The sequence below is a fragment of the Aureobasidium namibiae genome, assembly GCF_000721765.1.
Source record: "Aureobasidium namibiae CBS 147.97 unplaced genomic scaffold scaffold_28, whole genome shotgun sequence".
Classification (NCBI taxonomy): domain Eukaryota; kingdom Fungi; phylum Ascomycota; class Dothideomycetes; order Dothideales; family Saccotheciaceae; genus Aureobasidium; species Aureobasidium namibiae.
Window position 1 is genome coordinate 133,288 of NW_013581181.1, and position 27,444 is coordinate 160,731.

The following is a 27,444-nucleotide window of genomic DNA, read 5'->3' on the forward strand; positions in this document are numbered from 1 at the left end:
ATGCATTTGTGCAAGCATTATGCACTTGATCATATATATGCATCTTTAGAACGACTTGTCGTACTTCTACGGTGAACACAATGAAATAGATCTTAAGCTTTGGTGCAATAGCTCTGAGTGTGTAGCTAAGCCACTGCCAAGAGACGCTCGCTGAGTATAGCGAATCAGAGTCAACGAAGTATGATATCCAGTGTTTGTAATAGATGTTTTATTGTTGCAAAGACTCGCTGATAGATTTGTGGTGGTCCTGTGAAAAGACCCGTATGCGATGGGGTATAAGAGAAGAAAAACAAGCGAGGTGATGACAATGCGCCGGCGATGAACAAGAACGAAATATGCAAGATTCCCGAGTAACACCACACATAACTATCTCTCTCTCTCAATCAAGAGCACAATGATTCTCTCCCCTTCGTCAAACGCCTGTTGAAAACTCGAAGAACAGATCTAACGCCGCGCCATATAAAAAAGTGAACAGAGCCTCTCATCTCCACAATCAAGAGCTGTTGGATCGCATGAGCATTTCCTACAAGGTTACACTGTTAGCATAATGTCCACATATGAGTGGATACAGAAACACTTACCCGCTCAATGGGGTCGGAGAGGTCTGCCGTCACAATCGAAGGACTCTTGGTCGGGTTGGTCGGCGAGTCTGTGTATCCACGAATATCCAAGATCGGTCTCCTGGGTGTGCTGACTTTGCTGCTGCTGCCTGTGCTATCCTCTTGCTTGCCATCGTCACCTTGAGTGAGAGTCATCCTCTGGTCCTTGTTGCGTTCGAGCAATGCTCCCCCCATGGTCGCACACTTGAGTAACGTCTGAATGAGCTGGTTAGGCTTCAGAGGCTTGGAGAGATACTCGTCCATCTGGGCTTGAATACACTTCTCGCGATCTCCCAACATGGCGTGTGCAGTGAGAGCGATAATAGGCGAGCGGGTGAGCTGGTTCTCGCGCTCGTATTGACGAATGTTGGCAGTAGCTTCGAAACCTCCCATGATAGGCATTTGCACATCCATAAGCACAACATCGTAGCGCTTCTTCTTGATGGCTTCGAATGCTTCGAGACCGTTGTTGGCCACGGTGACTGTATGATGGTGCTTCTGCAGAATTCTGACAGCCAGTCTTTGATTGACAGCATTATCCTCCGCGAGTAGAATGTCGAATTTCATGGACGGATCGGCAGATGTTGGTGCTGCGCGTCCCTCCAATGCCGGGATGAGCGCATTGCCCAGATCGATGGACAGACAAGGCGTGGTCATGTAGCTCGCGATACCGTCCTCAAGTGCAGACTTGAAACTCATGCTGATGACAGGAGCAAGCATGACGATGGGGATGTACTTAAAGTCCTCAACGTTGCGAAGTTTGCGAGCGGTCTCCCTGGAATCAACAAGAATACAGTCGTAAGCCTTTCCAGCGGCGATGGCTGCCTGTGGCGAAGGCACTTCCGCCTCGGTGTGGACGACCATAGGCATCAGCTGAAGGTTGACCAGGTGCTGCGCAATCTCTTCGGAACAACCAGTCTTACCAGTGTCGATGAAGAGCACATGGTGCTTGCGATAAGCTCTGAGCTGCTTGTCGATGGCCGCAACATCTGGATCGCCGACCTTGAACTTGACAGTAAAGTAGAAGCAACTGCCTTGACCAAAGTCGGATTCCACCCACATCCTTCCATTCATGAGCGAAACAAGTCTTCTTGAAATGGACAAGCCGAGACCGGTGCCTCCGAAACGGCGCGTGGTTGATCCATCTGCTTGCTGGAAGGTATCGAAGATGAGATCAAGCTTGTTGCTCGGTATACCGATGCCAGTATCACGAACGGCAAACTGGACTGCATATTCACCATCCTCGCATCCAAGCTGGTCTGCCGCGGAGATGGAAATTCTGACTTCGCCCTTGTCGGTGAACTTGATGGCATTGCCAACCAGATTCAAAATGATTTGACGCAGTCTGAACGAGTCTCCGATGACGTAGTCTGGTACTGAGCTGTCCACATAGTAGGCGAGATCCAAGTGCTTCTCGTTGGCCTTGACTGCCAGACCCTTGAGACCATTGAAGACTTGGCCACGAAGAGAGAATGGAATCTCCTCGACAACCATACGGTTGGCTTCGATCTTTGAAATGTCGAGAATGTCGTCAATGATGGTCAGCAGACTGTTAGCCAGGTTGAATACCAGGTTGAGCATCTCTCGCTGATTTTGGTTCAAATCAGTGTCAAGGGTGAGTTGAGTCATGCCGATGATACCGTTCATGGGAGTTCTGATCTCGTGAGACATGTTGGCGAGGAACTCTGACTTGGTCTTGTTGGCCAGTTCAGCGGCTTCTCTTGCAGCAGTGTTCTTTTGGATACTTTCACGCAGCCCAGTAACCATCTTGTTGATCTTGTTCTTGAGCTCGTTCATCTCACCCGATGCTTCGACAGTGATCATCTTGGTGAAATCGCCGTCCATGGCAGCATTCGTGATGTCACCAAATGCTCGGACTTGGGAAGTCAGATTTTGAGCCATGGTGTTGACGTCGGAAGTGATTTCCTTCCAGCGACCAGAAATTCCTTCAACTTCAGCTTGACCACCCATTTTACCGTCGACACCGACGTCGCGAGCGACACGCTTGACGGCAAGAGACCAGTTGTCGAGACGGCCAACCATGTCGTTGATGGTGTTCTTCAAGAGCAGAATTTCTCCTTGCGCATGAACCTTGATGACTTGGGTCATGTCTCCGCGAGCAATAGCCTGTGTAACATCGGAGATGTTGCGGACTTGGTTAGTCAGGTTGTTGGCCATGGTGTTGACGTTGTCAGTCAAGTCCTTCCATTTGCCTTCGACGTTCTCGACTTGAGCTTGGCCACCCAGTACACCTTCGGTACCGACTTCTCTTGCTACCTTGCTGACCTCGAAGGCAAAGGTGCTCAGACGGTCAACCATCGTGTTGATGGTAACCTTCAATTCGAGAATTTCACCCTTGACCTCGGCTCCAACCTTTTTGCTGAGATCACCTCTGGCAACAGCCTTTGTAACATGAGCAATCTCACGCACTTGAGTGGTGAGGTTGTTGGCCATGCCGTTGACGTTTTCGGTGAGGTCTTTCCATGTGCCTTCGACTCCATGTACAGTTGCTTGCCCACCAAGTCTTCCTTCTGTTCCGACTTCTCTAGCGATTTTTGTGACTTCGTGAGCGAATTGCCTGAGTTGGTCGACCATGGAGTTGATGGTTGACTTGAGCTCCAGGATTTCGCCCTTGCACTCGGCCTTGACTTTTTGCGTGAGATCACCTCGTGCGACGGCTGTGGTGACCTCGGCAATATCTCGTACTTGGGTGGTGAGATTGTTGGCCATGGCGTTGACATTGACAGTCAGGTCATTCCACATGCCCTGAACACCCTCAATCTGGGCTTGACCTCCGAGTACACCCTCGGTACCGACATCGCGAGACACGCGGGTGACTTCTGTTGCAAAGGTGCGCAATTGATCGACCATACCGTTGATAGTCTGTTGGAGTTGTAGTATTTCACCACGAGCGGGACGTTGAATCTTGCGACTGAGATCGCCCTGAGCGACTGCGGTGGTAACGACGGCGATTTCTCGTACTTGGTTGGTCAAATTGTCGGCCATTATGTTTACTGCAGGTGGTCAGTCGTTGGATAATCAGACGGTGGAGGAGAGGGTGCATACCGTTTTGAGTAAGTTCAGCCCAGATGCCACTGACACCAGGCAAGACAGCTTGTCCTCCGAGTCTTCCCTCGGTACCGACCTCACGAGCGAGGTGTGTTACTTGACTGGCGAAATCTTGTAGTTGGTCGACCATCTTGTTGATTGTGCGTTTGAAGGTAGCAATCTCGGGATCACGCTCTTTGGCGCTGATGAGCACCTTCTTGCTCAGATCGCCATTGGCGACGGCAGTGACAATGCTGCCAATCTCGCGGAGGACTTTTTGGTAGGTTGCGTTGATTTGTTGATTCTTAGACAGCTCACGCTTGAGAGTCTCGACATCATCCATAGAGCTCTCGATACCGCCGAGAGCCTGCTCGGTGGCCTGACGCTGCTGTTGCAGCGTCTCGTTGATGCTGTCGATGTATTCTCTCTGGGCCTTGATTTCTTCGCTTTGGCGATCGACGTGGTCACGAAGGACTCCAAGCTCTTCTTCGGTCAGCTGACGCGGTACGGCAGTGCCCTTGGGACTCTCCGACTTGGCCAGAAGACTGTTCACCAAAGATGCAGAGCGAGGCCGTGAAGATAGGACACGGGCAGCTGTGGGGGAGCTGTCTGTCGAGAAAGCAGATTGCAAAGGCTCGTTGGGAGTGATGGGGTAGACGGTCGAGGCCGAAGAAGCGACCCTGTTCTCAAGGTATTGTACGCGGCTGGCCAGAGCAGCGACCTCGCGCTCGAGTTGTTGTTTGGCATCGGAGTCAGCGCCAGGCAAGGGAGTTCGGTTCGATTCGACGCTGTTGGCAGCGACGCGGCTGTTGAAGTCATCGTGGGCAGGGGTATATTGTTTGCCAAGGTTGGAGATGATGGCAGCAAGAGCTGCGTACGAGTCCTCTTCGGCCATGATGGGCGGTTGTTGGGTCAGGTGTAAATGGTCGACGCGCATGAACGGTATGGAGGCGCAGGCCGTCTGTACAGTGTCCAGGGATGTGTGGAGACGCGAAGTGCTCCAACAGGTGCTGAGGGCCTTGGTGACGGCTCCGGGAAGCCCGAGACGGAGGTCGATGCTAGATTCGCATCAAAGAGTAAAGCCTGGGTCGAGGGTGTTGGCCCCTTGAGATTGTAGACAAGTCGCTGATGTGGCAGGTTGTGGAAGGAGACAAGGGCTTCGACAGCCAGCAGAAGCCTCAAGGGTCGGTAACAAGCGCGCTAATTTAGTGATCGTCGAGAAAGCCTCGCCGTCCAATAGCAACCAATCCGACACGAGAGACCAAAAACACTGCTTGGGGCTGCTGCAGCTGCTTTGGATCCTTCTAATGACAATGATTTCGCGATCGATAGAAGCAACTTGATAAGCGAAAGTCAAGAAGGAGAGCATGTTGGCCCTCTCTAAACAAAGAGGTGCCGAAAACAAACTCTGAAATGCCCATGCTTAACAGGCAGCCGCTATTCACCACGCGAGCCGGAAAGACCCTCTTAGCTAGCTAAATTTACCACCATTCGACCGTCTTTCGACAATTCTTCCGTCTCTCTTTGTCTGCTCCCACTCGCCATCCTGCGCCTCAGGCGACGTCCCATCGATAACTTCTCGTATTCTCCCCACTAGACAATACGCAGAAGCAGCTACTGCCAAGACCTTAACTACTTTGCTTTCCAGCCCCGCCATCCATGCCTCTACCTTCAATGCCTGATTCAGTCTCTTCAAAGCGGTCCACAAAAGACAACAGACTTCTCAAAAAGACAAATCAAGACTCGCCTTTCGATCCATCTTGTGGACCACAAGAACAACTGACATCGAGATCCGAGCTTGGACCACCTTCGTTTTCGTCAATGCATCTTATCTCAGGGTCTTGCATGTGGAGACATGCATCCCAACTTTTGCACGTTTTCGAGACTCCTTGTTAGGCGTCTCGTTCTTTCCATCAAGAGACTGACTTGTTGATCGAGTGAACGTGCAACATGCGTGCTTCGAGACTCCTAGATACGAGCTGTCATCCAGTTTTAGGCTGCCTAGTGTCCTCTCTTCTCCGTGCACGTAGTCAGTACGGAGAATTGGTGCAACGATAATGCCGCGCTTTCACCGCCGTCTCTGTCGATCTATTCGTCCGTTGAACAAACTGCCTTAGAGACCGGCCAAAAGTCATTTCAAGCTCAGCCATTCGTTTGGCACTGCCCTCTTCAGGAGTAACCAACCAACCTTCGTATTTATGGGATTGCGCCGTTCAATTGCGTGGTTAGAGTCTGAGAGTCTGTCGATCATGTGTTTCATCTTGTCTACTTACCATTCTTGCCTAGAGCAACATGCAGACTGCGGATCGTTCCTCACTTTTCGTTATGGCAATCAACTACCTCTGCTTACCTTCATGACAACAAATCTCCCGGGCTTGTTCGGGCGCATCTCCTGCTTCTCTGACTCCTCGTTCCAATCAGCTTTATGATCTCTCAAACACTGCGTTTGCAACGTGCAGCGTGTCGTAAAGCATGTTTCCAGTTGAGTTCAGCCACGACTGACTCGATTTCTCAGCCTTATTCTAACTTCACCACTCGATGGAGGAGAACCGTTACAGGGTCCAATTCACATGAACCTCGCGCAGCTCGAGCATGCCGCGAGGACATCAATCGATTCAGTCTTACCCTTGACCCTGCGATCTGTTTAATACTGCTTATCTGGAGGCTAACTCTACATTTGAGCGATACTTCTATATCCAATCACGGCAACCAGTCAGTCAAGGATCGAGTCAGTCCTTGCGTATAGAGCCGAATGCAAATTGCCAAGATCCTCGGCAGTCAACAAGGGGCAGTCCTTCCTGTCCAAAACCGCTTATCCCGGCACAATAAACTTCTTTTGTGTGGAAGCCACCGCTTGAGGAAGGTTACTCTCCTGAAACACTCGGGCATGAGCGGACACTTGCACAGAAAGTAAGGGAAGGTAGACAAGAGACAGAAAACTTGCAAAGAACGTGGAGAAAAATCCGTGTACCATAAGAAACAAAAAGAAAAAAAGGGGTATCGTGCTATATCTTCATCAAATCATATCTCATCAAGCTCTGCCTCCATTCTTCCCCTCCTGCCTCAAACTCTCCTCCACCGCCCTCTTAAACTCCTCGTCATCTTCTTCGTCCTTCCCCTCTGGCTCTTCCACCTTGCCTTTTCCCTTGCCCCCGAGCTTCTTTCGATGTTCCTCCTCCAACAAGCTCTGCTTCTTCACATACTCCAACACCACTCTTTCCTCTTCCTCGGCACTAGTTGAAGCTTTGTGAGTTTCTTGACTCTGGCTGATTGCTCTTTGCAATTCTGTATCATCGTCATGGTGCTGCTGTGAAGAATGCTGGTCTTGTGATGCTTTGACAGCCAGGCGGTATTCCTCATCGTCTGCAGAGTTGGAATTGGTATCCCATTCGCTGTCTGTAGAGTGCTTTTGGCGTTTATCTTGATGAGCAGAGGAGTTTGCGAGACTGGCTTTGAGTGCAGCTGCGAGTTCTTCGTCGTGCTCGGAGGATGAGGTGTCATCATATGCTGGTGGACGCTGGCCATTGTGTTCCAACATGCTGGCTGCGATTGCTTTGCGGAGAATCTCGTCTTCGTCATCTGGGTCGGTGGCGGTGCCTAGGGATTGCTGTCCAGATGCTAGTTCGGCGATGCTGGCACGGATTGCGCGCTCGATCATGGCATCTTGCTCTGGATCTCCACGGCTGGTATCAGCAACGGATGACTGGATAGCCCTCTCCAATTCACTTCCGCTGGCACCACGTGTATATTGCAAATCCTCATATTTGGGAGGCTCGCCATGCTGTGTAACTTCGACAGTCGGAGTCGTGGCTTCGTTTCTCCTTGCTGCACGCGAGTTAGCACGCGATCGAGGACGGATGCCCAAGAAAGAACGCGAACCTCTGGCTTGACCGTCGTTACCGACACCAGCATCAGGTTTTCCACCTTCCCATTGCTTTTTGAGCATATCTTGGAACTGTTCATGGATAAATCTCTTCTTCTTGACCTCGGACTCAACTACCTTCCAGCGTCTGATGATCTCCTGGCGCTCCTGAGCACTCGATCTGTGCCATTCATCGTAACCTTGTGCTGTGCGAGCTGCAATGATGTAATTCTGGACAGAAGATCCTGAGATGTTCTGAAGCTCCTTGTAGACACCCTTCATGGTGTAAGCTGGAATGCCAAAGATGGCTGCGCCAGGTTTGAGGACTATGCCACCAATACCCTTGCCGAAACCCTTGATGAATCCGGCAGCACCTTCTTTCTTTGCACCTTCCATGGGCTGCGTGACGAGTCCAGTAATACCATCGAACATACCAAAGCCAAACTCTTTAGTGGCTGCTCGAAGTCCAGATCTGAAATCGGTAATCTTGTCGGGCTTTCTGACTGACTCATCTCCGTAGAGCTTCGGTGCGTTATGGAAACCTTTTGCAAGAGCGTGAGTAAAGTCCATTGGCGATTTGAAGCCAGCTCCAACAATTCTAGAAACGCCTTTGCTGGTTCCAAAGGCGGCATCAATGACTTCTCGTATATTTGTCTCGCCACCCTGCGACTGGGTCTGCGTGGATGATTGTGATTGCGTGGTGTTTGTTCTGTGAGGACTCGAAGATCTGGATGTGGAACCGCTACGAGAACCCGAACGACAATGTAATTGGCTACCCAGACGACCTTGGAGTGCGGCAGCTAACGAGGAGGACCGACTGCGCTTCTCTCCATCGGTACTGCCCTCAGCAGTGAGATGAGGGGAACCCATCTTCGCAAATGACTCGTCGAGATTGAAGGACCCGCCTGCGCTAGCACCACGACCAGGCGAAGTAGGTCTGTTTGAAGTAGAGACAGCCAAATCTCTATTGGAAGATCCGGACTCACTAGACTGTTGTTCGGAGGGAGTCTCCTGAGAAATAGACTGGGGGTCGGTTGCGGTCTTCTTGGGTACAGCGTCAGGGTGGATTCTCAACGCCTTTAATGCAGCGACAGGGAAATCGGCAACGCCCATCATCATGGTACTAATTGTGCCAGTGAGAGCGCCTGCGCCACCAGAGATGGGCTCTGGGGGTCCCTCATCGGCTTCGTACTCTCTCGGGCGGTAGAGTTTCAAATCCTTGAAGTCGAGTAATCCTTCGGTTGCCAAGGTGCACGCTGCGAGAGCACTCAGACGGACCTCCGTCCTCTTGAGACGCCAGACGGCTGCCTTGCTGGGTGCTATGCTACACCTCATCTTGTCGACCTCGAGGAATTGGTGAAAGCTCTGTGCACCAGACGCAGTACCGTTCTCATGGCTGATACTGTTGGCGAGATCTTGAGCTCTTTCTCTAGTAGCCGGCTCGAGTGCCTTGTTGATGGCTTCGGCTAGATTGTCGGTAGTGAGATCCTTGTGATTGATTGGATCTGGACCGGCTCCAGCTTTGGCAACCATGGCACCCCAGAAAGGCTGGTCTCCGAAGAACGGAACGACGACGGTTGGCACACCACATGCTATACCCGCAGCAGTTGTTCCCGCACCTCCATGGTGGACGACTGCAGACACGTTTTTGAACAACCAGTCATGAGGCACATTACCAAGCATGAACACACCCTCTGGGATACCCATTTCGTCAGCACCAAAACCACCCCATCCCTTAGAGACCAGGGCACGTTGACCGGTTTTGCGGACAGCATCGAAAATGAGCTTGGTCATGCCGTCAGGATCGTCAAGAACGATGGAGCCGAAGCCAATGTACACAGGCGGCGGTCCAGCATCCAAGAAGGCTTTGAGATCAGGGGGAGGTGTGAAGTTTGAAGCTAGAGAGAGGAAGTAAAAGCCAGCGATGGATATCTGGTTACCCCAGTCTTTCGGTTTAGGGATCAGAGCAGGAGACCAGCAGTAGGTGTATGGGACGCGCAATCTTGTCAGCATACCCGGAGCCCAGATCAAACTGATGGGATCCAGAGACAGATCCTTTACTCTGAACCTGTTGATAACATCGCCTAGACCTTGCCATGTCAACATCTCTACAAGGGTGTAACTGATGAAGTTGGTGAGGTTTGCATCGGCATTTGTCGACTGAATGTTGGCCAGGGGATGAGGGAAGGCCTGTGTGGGAGAGTATGGCATGGTGAACATCATATGTAGAGGACATCCTAGCTTCTCGGCACAATGAATGTGAGCAAACGAAGGCGGGTTTGCAATGATGGCGTCGGCGATGAAGGGCTTGACCGAGGCATCGGTGTTACGCATCCATTCTTCGGTTGTATTGTCGTTGACGGCGATACCTGTACCATCACCAGACTCAATACAACTCCTCCAACATCCCGTGATCATTGTGCCAATCTCCTTCCGTCTTTTTCCGATGTCACCTCTCCTCATGACGTCAAATCCGGGCATCAATCCAGGGTTTTTGACCATGAAAGCCATGAGTTCAGAGGGATCTCCTCCGATGTTGAAGAACTCAAGACCGTTCTCTGTGACAAAGTCTCTGAAGACAGGATGTGTTGCCAGACGGACACGATGGCCGTATTGATCCTTTAGCACTTTTCCCAGAGCAACAAAGGGCTGCACATCTCCTCTTGAACCAACGACATGGATGACTACGTTGAGAGGTGGTGGCGGAGGTTGACCAGGAGCTCCACCGAGCGATGTAGGAATGTATGGTGGGGGGACTTGAGTGGTGTCGACGAGATCGAGTTGACTCCTCAAGGCAGGTACGAGCAAGCTCGAGAGTTGGCGAGAAGTCTGGTTGATGTTGATGTTGACTCGTCCGTCGGAACGTAAGGTGGCCTTGCTGCCCAGTCCGGGATCCTGGCTGGTGACATGACCGTATTCGTCGCCGTATGCTGGGGGTGGCAGGTTCTCATCTGAGCTGTTCGGATTCAGGTATTCGGCCGTCCTTGAGGGATGGAGGATGTTGTCTTCTTCGGCATTCGCCCTCGCAGCAGCTGCAGCTTGAGCAACCATGTTCGATGGGATCTCTGACATGGTCACGCTCGGCGACTTTTGTTCCGCCATGTCGTGTAATTTCTGTTATTTGAATATTTCAAAGTGTCGGACACTTCTTGCTACAGTTTCGGAGCGGATGTCTTGGGCTTTTGTTTAGCATCCATGATGCTGCACCTCGACCCCGCGCGCGTCATTGTGGCTGTGGCACGGCAGCAAGATGGAGCTAAGCCACCAACAGCCCTTGCTCTACGGTGTATCATGATTTTGATGCATTGATTATTGCCTACCACAGGTACACACAATTACATCGGGGAGAACAGTATTCGTTGCAGGAGAGAACAGGATCTGGCCTATCTACACATGTACGCTAAGAAGTCACGGTTGAGATGGTGCTTTTCCATCCAAGTCGTGCTACAGAACATCGAGCAACTAAAAGGACTAGAAGAAATATAAAAACAAAACGCCGTGATGAAAGGCAGGTGCTTGTTGAACCCTCGGCCTGACACCCGTGGGATATCGAAAAAGGTCGTCTATGCGATGGGCATGCCATTCGTTCCGGCCCAGCCGAAACGTCGTTGGTCTTGTCTCTACTCTTGCCAGAAGGGTCGAATCAATCAGTCAATCGTCATCCTCGACGGAACTGCTCCCATCGCATGTGCTCCACCTAGAGAATTATGCCGTCTCTCGTACGGATAACCCTTGTCCTCGTCTCCAATCACTCTCCGTCGTTGAATGTGCGGTTTCAATCCTTTGTTGAAGTTTGCCGTACACCATGCGCAATTGATGATAGTCATGATCAACAGCAGGAGCGTGATGACTGCGAAAGTCGTCAAACTCTTGCGCGCAGGTTCGTAATCCTCCACTCTTTCCGGGTTGCTCGAATCATACATGCGTACGAGCTTGAAAAGGAAGTAAGCCATGGCCGCGAAATAGAGCACGATCGTGCTACACATTCCCAATGTAGATTCGCGCCTGGTAAACCATGCAGCCGCAAGCAAGATGGCGATGGTGACGGGAATGGCCGCAATGGTGAGTGCGAACTCGATGTTAGAAGTATGCTCGCGAACAACCACGACGAATTGCACCGTAAATCCGAGGAAGAAGAAAAAGTCGAACTTGAGCAGGGCAATGTAGATCTGTTCCACATTAGTCCATGTTCAGCAAGTTCAGTTGGATGTGTGACCAAGTTACCTGGTAAACGAGGTAACGTCGCTTCAAGCGCAAGTCTGCCGAGATGTGTTTGTAAATTGTCCAGGCAAATTCGTCATACAGCTTCCACGCCACGAAACTGAATGCTATCGTACCCAGCGCAAGAACGCAGGGTACTGCGATCAGGAAAGGCTTTACATTGTGTCCGAAACTGGGTTCGATCTCTGCAGCCTGATTCAAGACCTGAACTGCGCGATCAATCTGGTCGTACTGGACGGTCGCGTATATGAGAAGACCCAGGTTGTAAAGACAAAGTCCAATGACTTGAATCGTGTTCTTGAGCCGCAAAGCATCCCAGACGAGCGCGAGTTGGTAGATGAACCCAAAAATGAACAAGGCGAGATACGTGGGAATGGTCCGCGACTGTGTCGTCTTTCGTGCTTCAGGATTGAGCGAGATCTGGAATTTGGCAAAGACATAGCTGCGGCACGTGTCAGTGAGGGAAAGACCGTAAACATACAGAAAGCGGCAACACACCCTTCAAGACCCAGACCGATGGCGGCTTGACAAAGAGCGATCATCAGGAACGTCCACGTCCATCTTGAGCTGGGCATGTACATGATGCGACTGGTGGTGGATTGTCTAGAAGAAGCTGGGCCAGTGAGTCCCTCGCGATCATGGTATCCTCCAGCAGGGAAAGGGCTGGTGTCGCGATCGAGTGGTATGTAGGAGCTGTTTGAGAAACCCTGACCTCCCAGAAGAGAGGTCTTTTTCTTGTGGTTGTTAATGATGACGGTCGGAGGCCGCTCGGCAGCGGCCTAGGAATATTTGGATGCGGTCGGTGTTGGGCTGATGCGTTGGACAGGAGTCGCGTTGATGCAGGGAGTGAGGGTGGACCGTGAGCGTGACAAAGGCGGACCGGTGGGCCGAGACTCGATCGGGGCGGTGTGTCGCGTGCGGTGAGGAGGGGGACGAGGAGACCACACGACCAAGAGACCAACGAGAGCGAAGCTGAGAGGTCGGGAAAGCGAGCGAGAGTGGTCGTGTTTGTGCAAAAGGCTGGTTTGCCGCTGAGGCGGTTGATTGCTACAGCGCTTCAGGTCCACCTAGGCAAAGAAAGCCAAGGATGGAGGGTGCGACGGGCGTGTCGTGGCTGTTGTTTCAGCTCCGCTAAGAAGGAAACAACCTTGCTCGATGTTGTGCTGACTGTATGGAAACTGCAACCAACACTTTGCGACAACGATCCCGGTATATATACAATCTTATAAACAACAAGAATTCGTGAGGCTGTGATGTGCGAGATAGCGGCCAGGCGCAAAGGTCGAGCGACAATCGAGGCGGAGCACCACAAAGGTCCTGTTCCCAAACGCTTTCCAGGGGTCCTTGGCCGGGGAAAGGTGCGTGCCTGCTACCGTTTTAACTTTCCCAGGGATCTCCTTCTCCATCCGGTCTCGCTTACTGCGAACCTCGTTGCTCACTCTCGCTGTCGCTGTACATAGCCGCGTGGCTCGGCATCACCTTTCATCTAATCTGTACATGCCAACCATCGTCATTGTCATGGTCTAAAAGAAGATTTCGATATCCAATTTCCCTATTTGGTTCTGTCAGATGCTTGCGACATCTATCGTGGTCTTTGTTTAGAAACAAGTCAGGGGAAGCAAACCTTGACCCCTCGAGTGTTCTGTCTTCGTCTATGATATCTGTCAGTTATAACGGGCCCCCAAGACTTTGGCACTCGGCGCAACTTGGTAGTCATTTGAAAGTCCGCGCACTCCGTACCTGCAAAGCTCTCATTACGTGCACTGCCCTCAGGTCTCCAGGGCCACTTCGACTGGCAGATGGGGAGATGACCCCGCGCTGAGATGCAACATGCTCAGATCATAAGATGCTGTGTGAAAACTGGGGAACGTGTTTGGGTCGTTTCGCGGTATTCTTGAATTTGCCCGTAGACTCATGTGAGAAGTCGGATCCTGAGAATGGACAAACGAGTTCAAGGATTCGAGTATAGCCTCGGACGCAGATATGGCAGACGAACCATAAAAGTCAGTCTGAAGAGGAGGCTGATGAAACCATAAAACAAACCAATGGGTTATGAGCAGAGAAAGCAATATCGGAGTGAATGGTTTAGGGCCACGAGAAAGGTGTATGAAGCGGAGTGCCGAGACCGAAAGGCGGTGAGCGGTGCGATTCTTGAAGCTCCAAATCTCACACGCGTGATGCACGCATCCTCCTACTGCACACCATGCCACTAATACGACTCATGCCGAAAGCCTCTATGGCCCAACAGATGGATGAAATAGATTGCAAAATCCACTTGTCGAGCTCGAGACTCGAGTCTTCCGCATCTCGTATCCTTGATATGTGATGGCGCCGACGCGAAACGCCCAAAGACGCGTCGGCCGTTTTCCAAAGCAGCATTGGCCTTGATTCTGAACAACGTCTAACGTACCTCGTGAATGCCGGCCACCTCACTACGTCGCCCAAGCGAGCGCCCACTGAGATACTACTGCAAAGCCTCTGACAAGTCCCGAGCAGTAGTATGCCGAATGCACGAATGTTGCTTATGGGGTGAGCGAGAACCTAGAAAGCTAATAACGATTAGACTATGAGCTTGGCCATGATCGGCTAGAATCGCTTGTATACACAGGCTTTCATATCATGGCTGCTTACAAGGAGTAGAGAGTATAAGAACCATGTTGTAGCACCACAGGAGACTTGCAGCATTTCTCTCAGCAAGCAGTATCAGACCATTTTCATTGTCTTTTGCTCCAGAATCATGCATTACTCTTTATCTTTTTCCCTTTGCTTGGCCAGTATCGCTGGCCTTGCTGTTCTTACCGATGCTTCCCCTCTCGAGAAGCGTTACACTTCGCCCACCACACCGTTCGATGGATGTCTCTACAGAGTCCCCAAAGTGGGAAACTTCACCTCTCACGTTGCCGTGAGCAGTTGGAAAACACTTCCCTCCACTCTCAAAGCAACAGACCGCAACGGAGGCCCGTACGGCGTACACTGGATGCCCTCGCTCGTTGGTGTCGATTCTACCGACGGCAGTCTCACGTTGACTGTACCTGGGGGCCAACAATCGTGCACCGAAGCCAACCCATGCGGAAGTGCTCAAATCACCACCGCCGCCAACGATGTCATGTACGGAAGCATGCGAACTGTAGCAAGGACTCCTAACGTTTGGGGCACCGTCAGCGCTTTTTTCATGTACAGCGACGACAACAACGAGTCGGACATCGAGATCCAGACAGGAGATCCCACGCACGCTCACTGGACCAATCAGGATTGGTATGGCTCCAACGGATTGACCAATGCCAGTGTCGTGGCAAACACGTCTGCTGCTTACCATGAGTATCGCATCGACTGGGTGCCCGGAAGAACTGATTACTATGTCGATGGCAAGCTCTTGCAAAGCTACACCAAGTTTGTGCCCAGAACAGCGGGAGCCTGGATGTGGAACTCTTGGACGTAAGTGATACTGATGGAGAAGACGAAGATCTGAGCTCAATGCTGATCATGTCCACAGTAACAACGGATCTTGGACGCTTGGTCCTCCTACTAAGGACGCTGTGTTGCATATCAAGTCGATTGATGTGTACTTCAACCGCACGAGTATCACTGGCTGTGGAAGCGCATAACGCTTGTAAGGCACGATCCGAAGCATGGGAGAATTCAGGGAAGCCCTGCAAGATCAGTATCTGCAATGCTGTTATATCTACCGCTCGGTAGCTTCTCTGCCAGCGTTGTGAACGTAGAATTGCAACATATGCGTGCCTTTGGTGTCGTTGAGACTCTGTTCGTAAAGTCAATGACGGTGCCAAGCCGCGCTAAGCCGGAGTACCTGGACACCATTGCCAGTTGAACTCGTCCCAGATGCTTGGAAAACGTACCGGACATCAAGACATTTAGGAAAAGGAGACCAGTCAATCCACTGGGGTCTGCTCGATAGCATTGTCACTCACGAATTTGCTGTAGCGCGAACAACCAAAAATTCGGACAGCAATCTGACCGAGAACATTATACCCGAGCAACCTGACTAGCCAAAGCCGCTACTCATATCATCTTGAACATGAGCTCGCTATTCTACTGGGCGACCAAATCAGAACAGGATAATGCCTGGCATCCCGTTCCCGGCCAAAATCCTACCAAATACGTCAGCAATCTACCAACATTGATCAAGCGTCAAGACCTCGAAGCAGCGTGCGTCGACATAGCACCGTTCGTCGCCGGAGCTGGTGCTTTAGCATATGTACGCCAACTAAACGACTTCGGGTTCACTGCCTCCGCCAATATATTCAAGAATCCCAAGACATTGATGGCCATGCATCGCGCTGTCCTAGTCGTCACACCAATCGTGCTGCTCTGTCAAGCAACGGGTGTTGAATACCGGAAGTTCATCCCGCGATGGAGTCAGGAACGCGAGCGTGGGCGAGATGAGGAAATGGTGCGGAAGCAAGTTGATTTTGGTATGCTTGCTGGTGTTGCGAGCTGGACGTTGCGTATATATGCTCTGCGGCACGGACGGGCTTACTGGGCTCCTATTGATGTTGTCATGGGCGGAGCATTGACGGATGTTATGCATAGGGAGTATGTCAGAGCCCATGAGTTCTAGACGAGTATATAGTCACTGTACAGAGGTTGACTACCTTGATGGCCAGTAGACACTTTCTCGCCACTGAAAGCAGTGGGCCGTGAAATTTGCACACGAAGAGAGTCATCGTACACCCAGAGTATTGCTGATGATCTGGGAGAACCGTTCACTCAATCTTCATGTGTGTACAGGGCGTGCATGGAGATGACCACACGAGGTTGTTGATTGGGATGAACACCTGGCCCGTGCTCTCGGTTGTCCTGACGTGGAGGGGTCCATGAATCATCAAGATGGCATGTTCGAAAAGTCACAGATCACTACATTGATCATACACTATACGGTGACAGATTATAGCACACACAATGATGTCCTCTATCGAACGCGTTTTCGCACTGCCAGAGTTGCTCGAACCGATACTTCTCTACCTCCTAGAAGACCTATCACCATTAGAGTACCAAGAAGATCCACGTAATGCTCGAGTATCCAATAACGCGAATATATTGCGACATCTTCTAAGCTGCAGCCAAGTCTGCAAGCAATGGAAATCTACCATTCACCATTCAGCGCCAATCCAACGAGCACTCTACCTCGTACCAGACCCCAACAGCAACCGAACATGGACACAAGACCACAGTGCAGGAACCAATGACACAGATTCAAAGACAAGCCCAGCGCAACCACCCACTCTGAACCCAATCATCCAAACAACATTCAAATCCTACCACTTTCGCTACTGGCACCTCAGTTTCGAAGCCTCGGGGAACAAGCATTGCGCCTACCTGATCATTGAAAGACGCGACATTCCCGATTTCAAAGCCAGAGCTGCAACAGGTCAAGGACGAAATATCTCAAATATGTTGTTATCGCAACCACCTTGTACGGCTTTGGAAGCTACGATTTGGGATGAAAGGGATGAGACGAAGGATTATGTGGGGAGGACTATGGAGTTGAGGGATGGGGTGGTTAGAGGTGAGGAGGGGTTGACTATTGGGATGGTGCAAGAGAGGGTAAAGGAGATGTTTGATGAACACAAGGATGTTTCGGCTATCAAGTTGACGACGGTGTGAGCAGAGCCTAAGTCGAGGTCCAAGCATATCGCGGCTGGTAGTAGACAATGGTGTATATGAGCGTCTCCAGTATTTCTCGAGGTTGAAGGTATGGCCGCAACCAGATTCTTTGGTAATGTCATTTTCTCCCTGATCATGGATAAGAATTTTGAAGCCATTGGTCGGGAGGTGTTCTGCGTTAAGGGTACCAGCTATGACCTGTCACTCCTTGGGTAGGCGGGGCGAGGCTCATTCAACCAGACTTGTGTCGGGGTTTTGGCCTCATCGCGAATCGGTGCCATACCTATAGCCAAGACTTGTTTTGACAGCAGATCGAAGATATAGGTTCGTAAAAGTCGTTTTCGAACGATGGTTCATTGGTTTGAAAATGCGTAGATGTATCTCCTTGTGGGACACTACTGAGTGACAGTGTTCTTTGTCCTTTTCCGTCTTTTTCCCCGTTACTCTTTTCTCAATCATCGTGAAGACTTCCTTGCAACGCTCGTCTTACTGCTGGCATACCCCTGTTCCTCGCCATCGTCATCATTGCCCATACATCCACCGTAAATGGTCATTAGTAATTAGCTAAGCGATAGTGGAGAAGAGAAAACAAGAAAAGAAGGACATAAAAAAAAGGTAAAGAATGAATGTGGCAACAAAGGAAACAGATCATGACTTTTGAGAAGCTTAGTGCGTCCATGATAGGATTTATCAAAACCCAGCACCACTCCACGTCTCCCTATGATTCTGACTCTGAGGCTGACTCTGACAGCCACCTCTCAAATCACCGATATCAAAGGGATCCGCATGATCGCCCACATCGAATGAACGCGCAAAGTCGTGCGTATCAGTGCCACCACCAAAGCCATCATTCTGACTTGCAGCAGTAGCGAAAGAATCCTGTCTTGTCGAGTCAAAACTTTCTTGTTGAGATTGCGGCAGATGGAAGCTTTCGTGCGAAACCTCTTGCTTAGTGGTGAACCCAAAGCTTTGATGTTGTGAGGGAGAAAAGTGGTGATCGAGCACTACACCACCGGCGGTCTCTGGATCTTCGGAAACGGCGGAAAAACCGTGCTGGCGAGAGGTGGCGTCGAGATCAGAAGTACCGTTTCCTGCGCCGGCAAAGGCTTGATGGGAAGATAGAGTGAAGCAGGCGGGTAGAGTGTTGACGTCAAAGGTATCGGTCATGGCGCCTGAGGCAGCAGCGAGGTGGTCGGCTAGATCTGCTGCTCCGGTGTTGGTGGAGTAATCAGGGAATGCGGCCATAGCGGGGGAGTGTGGTTGGCTGAATATAGCGGCGTAGTCGGTGGGTGTTGCGGTAGAGCTCTGCAGCCATGGCGTTGTTGTTCTTGAAGGTTGCAATAGTAGTGGATCTGTGGCGGTAAGATCGAGGTCGAGGGCATCGATTGCGGAGAATGAAGCAGTAGAGGACTGGGGAAGAGATTGATGGGGCGATAGAGCCGGGCTATCGAGAGAGATGGAAACGTTTCCACTGCTAGAGTCGAAAGAGTTTACGTCGTGAAGATTGTGCTGTTGCAGATTCGATTGACTGTTGTGCGGCAGCAGAGGGTCGAGAACCGTGGAAGCAAGATGTTCGAGATCAGATGTCGAGCTAGGCAATAGCCAGGAGGTGTTGTAACCAGCTGTGGCTTGTGTATCGTGCAGATCAATGGGTGAAGCCAACACATTCGCGCCTTTGTGCGAAGGATCGGGGTAATGATGGCCGCCGTTGATAGTGGACAAGTCGAAGCTACCATAGTCGTGGCTTCCTCCGGGATAGGTGTCTTGAACGCTGAGAGCACTTTCCTGACTGTCACTAGCAGATTGCGAGATCTGACTCACGCCTCCTGCAGACAGGGGAATTGCATCATCAAACGCGCTTGCCATGTCCAGATACTGCCAAGTCGTCACTGCACTTTCCTTGTTTGCCGCATGCGAGAACGAAAAGTGGACAGTCATAACAATTTGAGGTTCGCCCAGCTCTGTCCTTGCAATGATCTCTTGAACAGCTGTAAGTTCGCCCAGAGCCGAAGAAAACTCTAGACATTTCTTGGAGAGCTGGTTTTGACGATGTTCGGTGGTTTCATCTGACTGTAAAGGTCTGGTTTCGAGATCCGAAGCTTGGCGTTGGAGCAGGGCGACGTGATATAGGTAGCGAGCCCAGAATGTGCTAGAGAAAGGAACATAGTACTGCACCATGCCGCCTGAGCTATAGTGGCCGTTGGAGTCGACCTCGATTGAATCACTGTTCTCAGCGACCTCGGCTGCATCGTAGTCTTTGGTGAAGTTGAGCCAGTCCTGTTGCATCTCTTCGGTCACCTCGAAATTCTGGTTGTCGTGAAATTGGCGATTGCCCGCTCTGTCGCAGTACATGGGTCGTCCGTTGAGATACAGTCTCGTGCGACTGCTGACCGTGACGGGAGGATTGCGAGCAGGAGCTTTCAAGACCCAACGAATGGCTAGTTCGGTATCGCCGACCAGATTCTTCGAGTGCAGCACGATGGGCACATGTAAGGCAAGGAGCTTACCTCTGGCGAGGCTGTCGAGTGGGACATTGGCGAGACCCGGGAAACAGTCATAGAGTTCTGCTTGGGTTTGCACAAAGCAGCTGCTGGGGCTGAAGCCTTCTGTAGCACTATATGTGTGCAACGTTTCAGTTCCCTGACGAGAACGCATGAACATGCAAAACTCCCCAGGCTGCAGATTAAACCCAGTCTGTAGGGGATAGTTGCGGCGTTGATTCAGAGAACTCAAACGTGACTGCGATTCGGGATTGTACACGGAAGCTTTTTTGCGAGCAGCCTTGGTAGCTGCTGACTCCTTGTCGGCAGGTGTAGCGAGGAAGAGCATGACTACGCGCTGTCAACAAAGTTGCTCCTGACTTTGAGCTGATACCAAGACTTACTGAAAGGCTCATTTTGCACAAACGGTTTGAGCACTTGAATATGACTCGATACTTGCTTTCTGGTGCGAACATCTCCAGTATGGCGAAGGATGTAATCAGCTATCAGTTCATTCCTTCCCATAGCCTTCGCCTCATCATTGTTCTGTTCACCGGGAGCTTTGGACTTCTTGCGGCCGCATGGAGGGTGACGGCAAAGAGCTTATGACAGATCACGTTAGCAAGCGCATCGAAATGAATATTGCACGATATACGAACCTATGATAAAGGTGTCTTCTATGTGATCGGGCCACTTCGCATCTTCTTTGCCGCCTTTCTTCTCCTTGGGCTGGCGATTACGGTACTTGATGTAGCCATCACACCGTAGGAACCTCGATGCAAGAAGTCTAGCTTTTCTCTCTGCCTCTTGATCCTTCGCTTGATCATCGGTAGGTATGTGCTCAAAGCCAGGGTGTCTGCCGCGAGAGCCATGGCTGAGCAAGCGTTGAGGATCTCGGTTGAACTTTGGTGCTAGCCCTGCCATCCAAGGAAAAAGAGGCTTGCCTGGGCGAGCCCGACCAAATTGCAACGACTGGTAGAGCCTGCTGCCAGCGGAGCCGCATGTCGAATCATCGTTGATGTTAGTGTAGTAGTCCTGGGCGTGCTGGGTCTGAGGATACCCGAGTTGTCTGTTTCCACACTGCTCTCTAAGGATGTGAGAATCTTGATTGGTCTCAGGCCACAATGGAGCATTAGAAGGAACGACTGGAGTTGGAAGAAAAGACTCCATCTGAGCAAAAGCTTCGAGGCAGAAGAATGGAGTGTGAAGAATGGAGCGTGTTTCTAAGAATGCTGATGCTGAATATGGTTTACAATGAGAGAAAGAAAGGATCGTAAAAAGTTGGATGATGGACGGTTTGGAGGAATGACTGAAGAGAATAATAGGTAGTGAATAGGGTCATCGCCATTGGACCGATTACATGTTTATAGAATTGGTGCTCGTCCAAAGGGACATCTACAGAGGCCACGACTCATGGGCCAATCTCGGCAGGGGCCAGGGCCTTCGAAGGAGGTCTACAGTGACAGGCTGAACTTGCCGTAGGAATTGGCCGGTGGTCGTGCAGCGCCACGGATACGACCTTCTGATGGAATCCATCATTTCATCGACAGCAAGGGTCCCGACATGACGTGTGGGGAAACATGAACGATTGCTGACTGCGTCCGGAAAGGGGACGTGAAGGTGGTGGGCTAATTTCAACCTCCACACGAGAGAGGAATGCGATCACGCATCAGCCTCAACCAAAAGGGTCTCAATCGGCTGCTGCACGTGCGAGTACATGATTAGGGGCAGGTACCAACCTTTATCGAGAGGACGGCTTGTCCTATACGCACCTGGTGGATTACTAGAAGAACCTGCCAAGTGAGCAAAGCCAAGGGAGAGGGCAAGTGTAAGATTGAAAGGTGAGAGCGTACAAGCAAGGGATTTTGCCGCACACCCCAAAGATCTCGAAATTTAATGCTGCACTCACGCCTCTTCCAAACCATCTTGATCGTCGCCCACACGGAACTTTTTGCGACCGCCGCTGGTGAGTTTTTGCAGGGCGACTTTGTTGAGTTGAGAGCCAGCCTTCTTTGCCATGGCCTCGATCTCGGCTTCGGCGTCGTCGGGATCTTCGGCGGCGAAGTCGAGAACAAGTCTGCGACCAAGCAAATGAGTGTCGCGGAGAGCATCCATGGCATTCTCTGCTTCTTTCGGCGTGGTAAAGTCTGCAAAAGCAAAACCGCGAGCTCCTTTGTCGAATTTCTTGGGCACACGGACTGAACGGAGCTGTCCGTAAGCAGCGAAGAGAGAGCGCACGTCCTTCTTGGTCGCTTCGAACGGCAAGTTCTTGATGATGATCTTGGTCCCCCGAGCAGCGAGCTTCTTGGCCTTGTCTTCTTTGCGACGCTCTTCAGCAGCGTCAGTAGCCTTGTGCGACGCACGCAGCTGCAGCTTGTGACCATCGAGACTGTAGCCATCCATCGCTGTGATGGCAGCTGCAGCCTGTTGCTTGCTTGCGAACTCCAAGAAACCGAAACCCATACTGAGGACCTGACCGGGCTTCTTGGGGTCTGTCTTCGTCTTGACCCTTGCAGTCAAGAATCCGGACAACGGACGGAATGTATCTGTTAGACGATCTGTGTTCGTGGAGAAGTTGAGGTTTCTCACGAAAAGAGTACTGGTAGTACCAGCAGATGCCTCTATGCCAGTTTCTTGCAGGAGTTCACGAGCCGAAGCCTTGGCCTCCAGACCAGCCTGAGTGGTCTCTCGGTCTGTGCTATCAGTCATTGGCGCTGTTGCCTGGAACAGATCTTTCGGTGCTTTCTCGAGGAAGAGTACTGAAGTGTGAATTTTGCGGTACGCCAGAGACGCAAAAGCAGCACGGGCTTCAGGGGCATGTTCAAACTCAACAATGGCAATGGTGCCTGATGGAGGCATTAAAAATCGCTTGATCTTGCCATGCTGCTCAAACAGCTCCTTCAGCTCACTTGCCTTGGTCTCGTACGGGAAGTTTTTCACCAGAATTGCAGTGTCGCCTCGTTCGCGCTTCTTGAACGCATCCATGTCGACACCGTTCTCCTTGAAATATGATTTCGTTTCTTGAATGACGTGAGTTTCGGCATGTGCTTGCTTGACGGCCGCATCAGATGAGGTGGGATCCAACAACTCGGACTTTGATACACCAAGACGATCGGCAACCGAAGACATGACAGCGTCAGCATTCATGTAAAGCGAGTTCCAGTTGAATGTTGCGGAAGCAGCCTCACGCTTGCGCTTGATGGCTTGCTGCTTCTTCAGAGGAAGCTTGGACAGGGCAAAATCGTCAAGCTTATCTTCACGCTTGGCAGCAGCAGGGAGGATGTGTAGCAGTCGCCCTTGGAAGACCTTACCGTCCATGTCACGCAAGGCTTGCAGAGCACTGTCAGCATTGGTGAAATGGAGGTAAGCGAAACCCTTGGTAGAGCCAGTTTTTGGGTCTACCGGTACGTGAACCTAAAGCCATAACGCGTTAGCCAGCTGCTCTTGGATAACAATTGCAGAAAACGAAGATTGTGCAAGCTGGGTTGTTTTCAGACTAGAGAGGCATCTACTAAAATACTCTTCCTGAGTTCTCAGCATCTGCACATAGTGCATAAGCTGTCCCTATCAGGTGTTCATCCTTGAACCAGCACACATGGGGTAAAGCGAGAAGAAGAATATAGAGCTTACCTCTTCAAGATTGCCAAAGCCAGTAAAAGCAGCACGCAAGTCGTCCTCCTGAGTAGCATAGGAAAGGTTTCGTAGGTACAAACGTTGGCTTGCTCGGACTTTCTCCTCAACCTCATCTGTCGGAGGTGCGGGCTCGTCTTCGAAGCCTTCGAATTCTTCGTCTTTCGATGCAGATTCGGGTTGGGGAACAGGTTCAGGACTCGGTGATGCGGCAACAGTATGCGAAGGTCGTGTCGTAGCAGCGGCCTCCTCTTCCTCCTCGTCATCTGCCAGACCGAGAAGTCTGCTTGTTCGTGAGCGCATCCAATCATCGTCGTTCATAACTGTGTCTTGTTCAGTAGCCGGCTCGGCACCATCGTCCACGTTTTCTGTTTGTGTTTGGGCAGGCGTGTCGACGTCCATGGCATCTGTAGTAGTAGGTACTGGAGTAGGTTTGACAGCGGGTGCAGCGCTCTTCGGCTTCTTGGGCACATTCTCATACTCGGAGTCACTGTCGGCCTCGGGCACGACAACCTTTGTGTCTAGTTCTTGAGCAGCGATATTGACTTCTTCACCTCGGGTACCACGAAGCTTGGATGGAGCCTGCATAGCATTCAAGAACTCGCTCAGCTTGGGATCCTTCTCCTTCGTCTCAGGCTCGGGAGTGGCGCGTTTCCGCTTGAGGTTTGCTACGACGGGTTCGGCATTCGCATTGTGTGCGGTCAACTTGGCCATGGCGAGAGGATGCTGGGATGATTGACCCTGCCTCCGCGTGGGAGCCTCACCGATCTGGAAGATGGTTAGCAGAAGGTCAGAGCAGGAAGCGCAAAAAATAACGTACGGGTCTGGCCAGCTCAACGCCGATCTTGGACATGCGGATGAAAGTACGGTTGAAGTACTTGACAGCCTTTTGAGCATCTTCAGGCGACTTGTATCCGACATAACCAATTCGGCGCTGAGGAAAGAGTCTGGCATCGGTGACTTCATATTTGCCAAAGTGCTTTTTGAAGTCGGCCTCGCTCATAGTCGGGGGCAGCCCCCGGACGAAGATACGCGATGACTCTGACTCCATGGCGTAATATCTATCCCTGTGTTGAAGATAGGAAAGGAGAAAGGAGATTGGTAGAGAGAAAGAAATGATGTAAAAAAATTCATGGCAGGTCCGAGATTGTCGAGATTTGCGCGCGGCGACTTTGCGGCGGCCGGCGACTCGCTCGGCTTCGCACGTGCCTTTCCTCCGACGCGTGCTCCCAACATCATCTCAGGCACCCTCAGCATTCCCGCTCGTTCTCTTTTAGAAGTCATAGATTGTAGAATTGCAGACATCCATCATCACAATGTCCGACGAGAAGACCACGACAAACCAGCAGCTCGAGCAGTCTGAGAGGCTCGAGGGTAAGTCAAGATGCTGGCCGTGTATCAATATCAGGGGCAGTTGAGCTAATGCCTTGCTCACAGCTCAGGTCAAGTCTGCAGACATGGTATGAGACTCGTGAATGTTGTGTGTTACACATCTGTGGCTCATGTTATTTTTCTAGACCGAAGACATGCAGCAGGAGGCCATTGAAGTTGGTAAGTTGAGACATTTGTGAAAAGTCCCGTTTGCCGAGAGTTAGAGTGATCATCTGAAGGGCGGATGCTAACCGACATCTTGTTATAGCACAAGAAGCTATGGAAAAGTTCAACATTGAGAAGGCAAGTCTAGCATGGACTACATCCAAGTCACCCACGGTTGCTAATGATTCGATACAGGATATCGCACACCACATCAAGAAGACGGTTCGCCAACACGACACGGCTGGATTGAGATAGAGATACTGACGATTACACAGTTCGATGAGCGCAAGGGTGTCACCTGGCACTGCATTGTTGGCAGAAACTTTGGCAGTTTCGTGACCCATGGTAAGGTGGCTTGGAAGAATATCGTGAGCAATGATTGCTAACACATCACACAGAAACCAAACACTTCATCTACTTCTACCTTGGTCACTGCGCCATCTTGCTATTCAAGACCCAATAAGAGTGTGGATGGAGAGCAGAGCAGTGTCGGAATACCCATGAAGTCAAGGAGCAGTAAAGTAATCAGAAAAGGGCAAATTCGACCAAGAGACGGCCAGACATATCCCCTTGCTCTTCTCAGCATCGGAGAAACAGACATATCAGCACAATGTTAGCGAATTGACAAACAAGAGCATAACCGTTGTGACTATCACATGAAAGACGGAGTTGGTATAAGGGTCTTGGCACTCGTCCATCATCTCAGCCAAGCCTCAGCATGAGTTTGAAACATGCGACCAATTCCACGATCGACATTTCCAGTTTGAACTTGCGATGCGCTTGTAGCATATCCGTACATTCCACCACGACCGTCATGTTAACGAGTGACGAAATCCTAGAGCAGGCAGCTCGCGACGGCTCCATCGACATGTAAGTCGCGTAACGAATATATCACACGCGTTTCCCTGACGCATGACGACAGATCGGAATGGCCGCGAGTATTGGAGAACATATTGCACAAACTACACAGTGTATGCGCACTCGACCTCCCATACAACTTCGTCACTAACTCGATCCGAGATTGTCCATAACGACTTTCCCTTACCAAAAGCTCCGCCGCCTCCCAATCCACCCATCCTATCACCCGCCGCACCCGTTATCCTCCCTTCAAACGACAATGCAGCACCCCCGCCAAAGTCGCCAGAATCCACCGTGACGACAACAGAGACCGCGGAACCGCCCACGAGCATCGACAAGGAAAATGCTGTCCCACGCCCTCCTGTTCCTTCCTTCGCTGCAGTTCCACGAGTCCGCCAACAATCCCCTTCCTCACCTCTGCCGCCAGAATTATACGCTCTCTACCACTACTCAAGGAGCACGCTCGAAAAGAACTTCCCCACACACCCGCCATACACAGTCCAGCGCCTTGCAGAGCTAGTCTTGCATCCAAAGAGATACTACCGCTACCTACCACCTTTCCTACAAGCTCTCGACCGTGTCGTCTCTGTCACCAGCACCGTAACCGAGTTTCCTCTAGCCCACGCCAGCATCGACTCTGCAAGCGGCTTCCTCGCAAACGGCGAGCCCAGCGAGAATTCATCTGAACGCGAAGGCCTGGGTAGTGATGAAAGTCTAGGCGGCGCACTACTCACTCCCATCCCCTGGCTGAAGCGCGAAAACGGCCACCACGATTTCCGCAGCGAAAGTTCACAAACCATAGAAGGTCCGAATGGCGTCGGCGTCATCGAAACCGTTTCAGTCTCTAATGGCGGATCTACCTCACCACAGGAGGAAGACACAAGAAGTCACGAACAACACTTGCGCGCAGAGGGCGGAGTCACACAAGGCGAGTTGCTACGTCAAGAGCAGGAAGCCGGTATTGTGCCCGTGGGCCAGGAAGTCCCTCGTCGCACCTTGATGGCCAGCGGTTCTGCCAATGCTGTCGGCAGAGGTGAAAGCACACATGCGGCAGAGGAAGAAGCCGGAGAGAAGCCAGAGGAACACGCCCATGCTCGCGGACCAGAAGAGATTGGAGCTGAAGATATGGGACCTCAACCAGATTCATCTATTGGTGTCACGAGACCACTCAACATGGAAGCTGCAGCTGGAAGAGCCAAATCGCCCGAAGTACCGCGTGATGGCAAGGATGCTGAGGACGACACTGTCAAAGAGGGCACAACTGGAGCTGGAGAAGACAAGAAAGAGGAACCGAAGACTGAAAAGCCCAAGCCTGTGGAAGCAGAGCAGGTTGATGAAGAAATGCCAGATGCCTAGACACTGGATATGAGGCTTCTGCTGCCGGTACTACGGCAAAAGAGAGTGTTGCTGCTGCTACAATGCATGTCGGAAGACGAAATCCACTGTCATGTGAAGAAGCAGTAGCGGCCCGGCCGGTGGTTACATAAATGAATCACTGCCGTTCATGGACGGTGTTTATATTTCCGAACATTTACATTGCAAACGTGATATCCTGATACTCTCACCTCAAACCCGACACCTGCAA

At 51.2% G+C, this 27,444-nt stretch overlaps 9 protein-coding genes across 9 annotated transcripts; 4 read left to right on the top strand and 5 right to left on the bottom strand.

Annotated features, from left to right (window-relative positions):
- Positions 1-493: 493 nt before the first annotated feature.
- On the bottom strand, positions 494-4,542 carry M436DRAFT_86387 (uncharacterized protein; the record flags this gene model as incomplete). Its single annotated transcript, XM_013567239.1, has 3 exons — positions 494-523; positions 582-3,613; positions 3,666-4,542. 3 exons carry the CDS (start codon positions 4,540-4,542, stop codon positions 494-496), a joined length of 3,939 nt encoding a protein of 1,312 aa, XP_013422693.1.
- A 2,724-nt stretch (positions 4,543-7,266) lies between these two features.
- Positions 7,267-10,449, bottom strand: M436DRAFT_11013 (UDP-Glycosyltransferase/glycogen phosphorylase; the record flags this gene model as incomplete). The annotated part of the gene is made up of 3 exons (XM_013567178.1): positions 7,267-7,526; positions 7,572-8,150; positions 8,292-10,449. Coding segments are annotated over 3 exons (2,997 nt in total), but the record flags the coding sequence as incomplete, so codon positions are not given.
- A 707-nt stretch (positions 10,450-11,156) lies between these two features.
- M436DRAFT_86389 (uncharacterized protein) lies at positions 11,157-12,311 on the bottom strand (the record flags this gene model as incomplete). The annotated part of the gene is made up of 3 exons (XM_013567240.1): positions 11,157-11,678; positions 11,734-12,172; positions 12,229-12,311. 3 exons carry the CDS (start codon positions 12,309-12,311, stop codon positions 11,157-11,159), a joined length of 1,044 nt encoding a protein of 347 aa, XP_013422694.1.
- A 2,156-nt stretch (positions 12,312-14,467) lies between these two features.
- Positions 14,468-15,335, top strand: M436DRAFT_58300 (concanavalin A-like lectin/glucanase; the record flags this gene model as incomplete). The annotated part of the gene is made up of 2 exons (XM_013567191.1): positions 14,468-15,165; positions 15,224-15,335. The coding sequence occupies 2 exons, from the start codon at positions 14,468-14,470 to the stop codon at positions 15,333-15,335; spliced, it is 810 nt and encodes a 269-aa protein (XP_013422645.1).
- A 431-nt stretch (positions 15,336-15,766) lies between these two features.
- M436DRAFT_86391 (uncharacterized protein) lies at positions 15,767-16,309 on the top strand (the record flags this gene model as incomplete). The annotated part of the gene is made up of 1 exon (XM_013567241.1): positions 15,767-16,309. One exon carries the CDS (start codon positions 15,767-15,769, stop codon positions 16,307-16,309), a length of 543 nt encoding a protein of 180 aa, XP_013422695.1.
- Positions 16,310-18,045: 1,736 nt separating this feature from the next.
- M436DRAFT_58389 (uncharacterized protein) lies at positions 18,046-21,005 on the bottom strand (the record flags this gene model as incomplete). The annotated part of the gene is made up of 3 exons (XM_013567207.1): positions 18,046-20,186; positions 20,240-20,437; positions 20,495-21,005. 3 exons carry the CDS (start codon positions 21,003-21,005, stop codon positions 18,046-18,048), a joined length of 2,850 nt encoding a protein of 949 aa, XP_013422661.1.
- Positions 21,006-21,740: 735 nt separating this feature from the next.
- Positions 21,741-24,516, bottom strand: M436DRAFT_58263 (RNA-binding domain-containing protein; the record flags this gene model as incomplete). The annotated part of the gene is made up of 4 exons (XM_013567185.1): positions 21,741-23,249; positions 23,466-23,711; positions 23,904-24,233; positions 24,286-24,516. The coding sequence occupies 4 exons, from the start codon at positions 24,514-24,516 to the stop codon at positions 21,741-21,743; spliced, it is 2,316 nt and encodes a 771-aa protein (XP_013422639.1).
- A 265-nt stretch (positions 24,517-24,781) lies between these two features.
- M436DRAFT_58292 (uncharacterized protein) lies at positions 24,782-25,464 on the top strand (the record flags this gene model as incomplete). The annotated part of the gene is made up of 6 exons (XM_013567189.1): positions 24,782-24,839; positions 24,903-24,925; positions 24,983-25,016; positions 25,105-25,223; positions 25,277-25,346; positions 25,400-25,464. The coding sequence occupies 6 exons, from the start codon at positions 24,782-24,784 to the stop codon at positions 25,462-25,464; spliced, it is 369 nt and encodes a 122-aa protein (XP_013422643.1).
- A 351-nt stretch (positions 25,465-25,815) lies between these two features.
- Positions 25,816-27,215, top strand: M436DRAFT_86394 (uncharacterized protein; the record flags this gene model as incomplete). The annotated part of the gene is made up of 3 exons (XM_013567242.1): positions 25,816-25,871; positions 25,924-25,972; positions 26,022-27,215. 3 exons carry the CDS (start codon positions 25,816-25,818, stop codon positions 27,213-27,215), a joined length of 1,299 nt encoding a protein of 432 aa, XP_013422696.1.
- Positions 27,216-27,444: the final 229 nt, after the last annotated feature.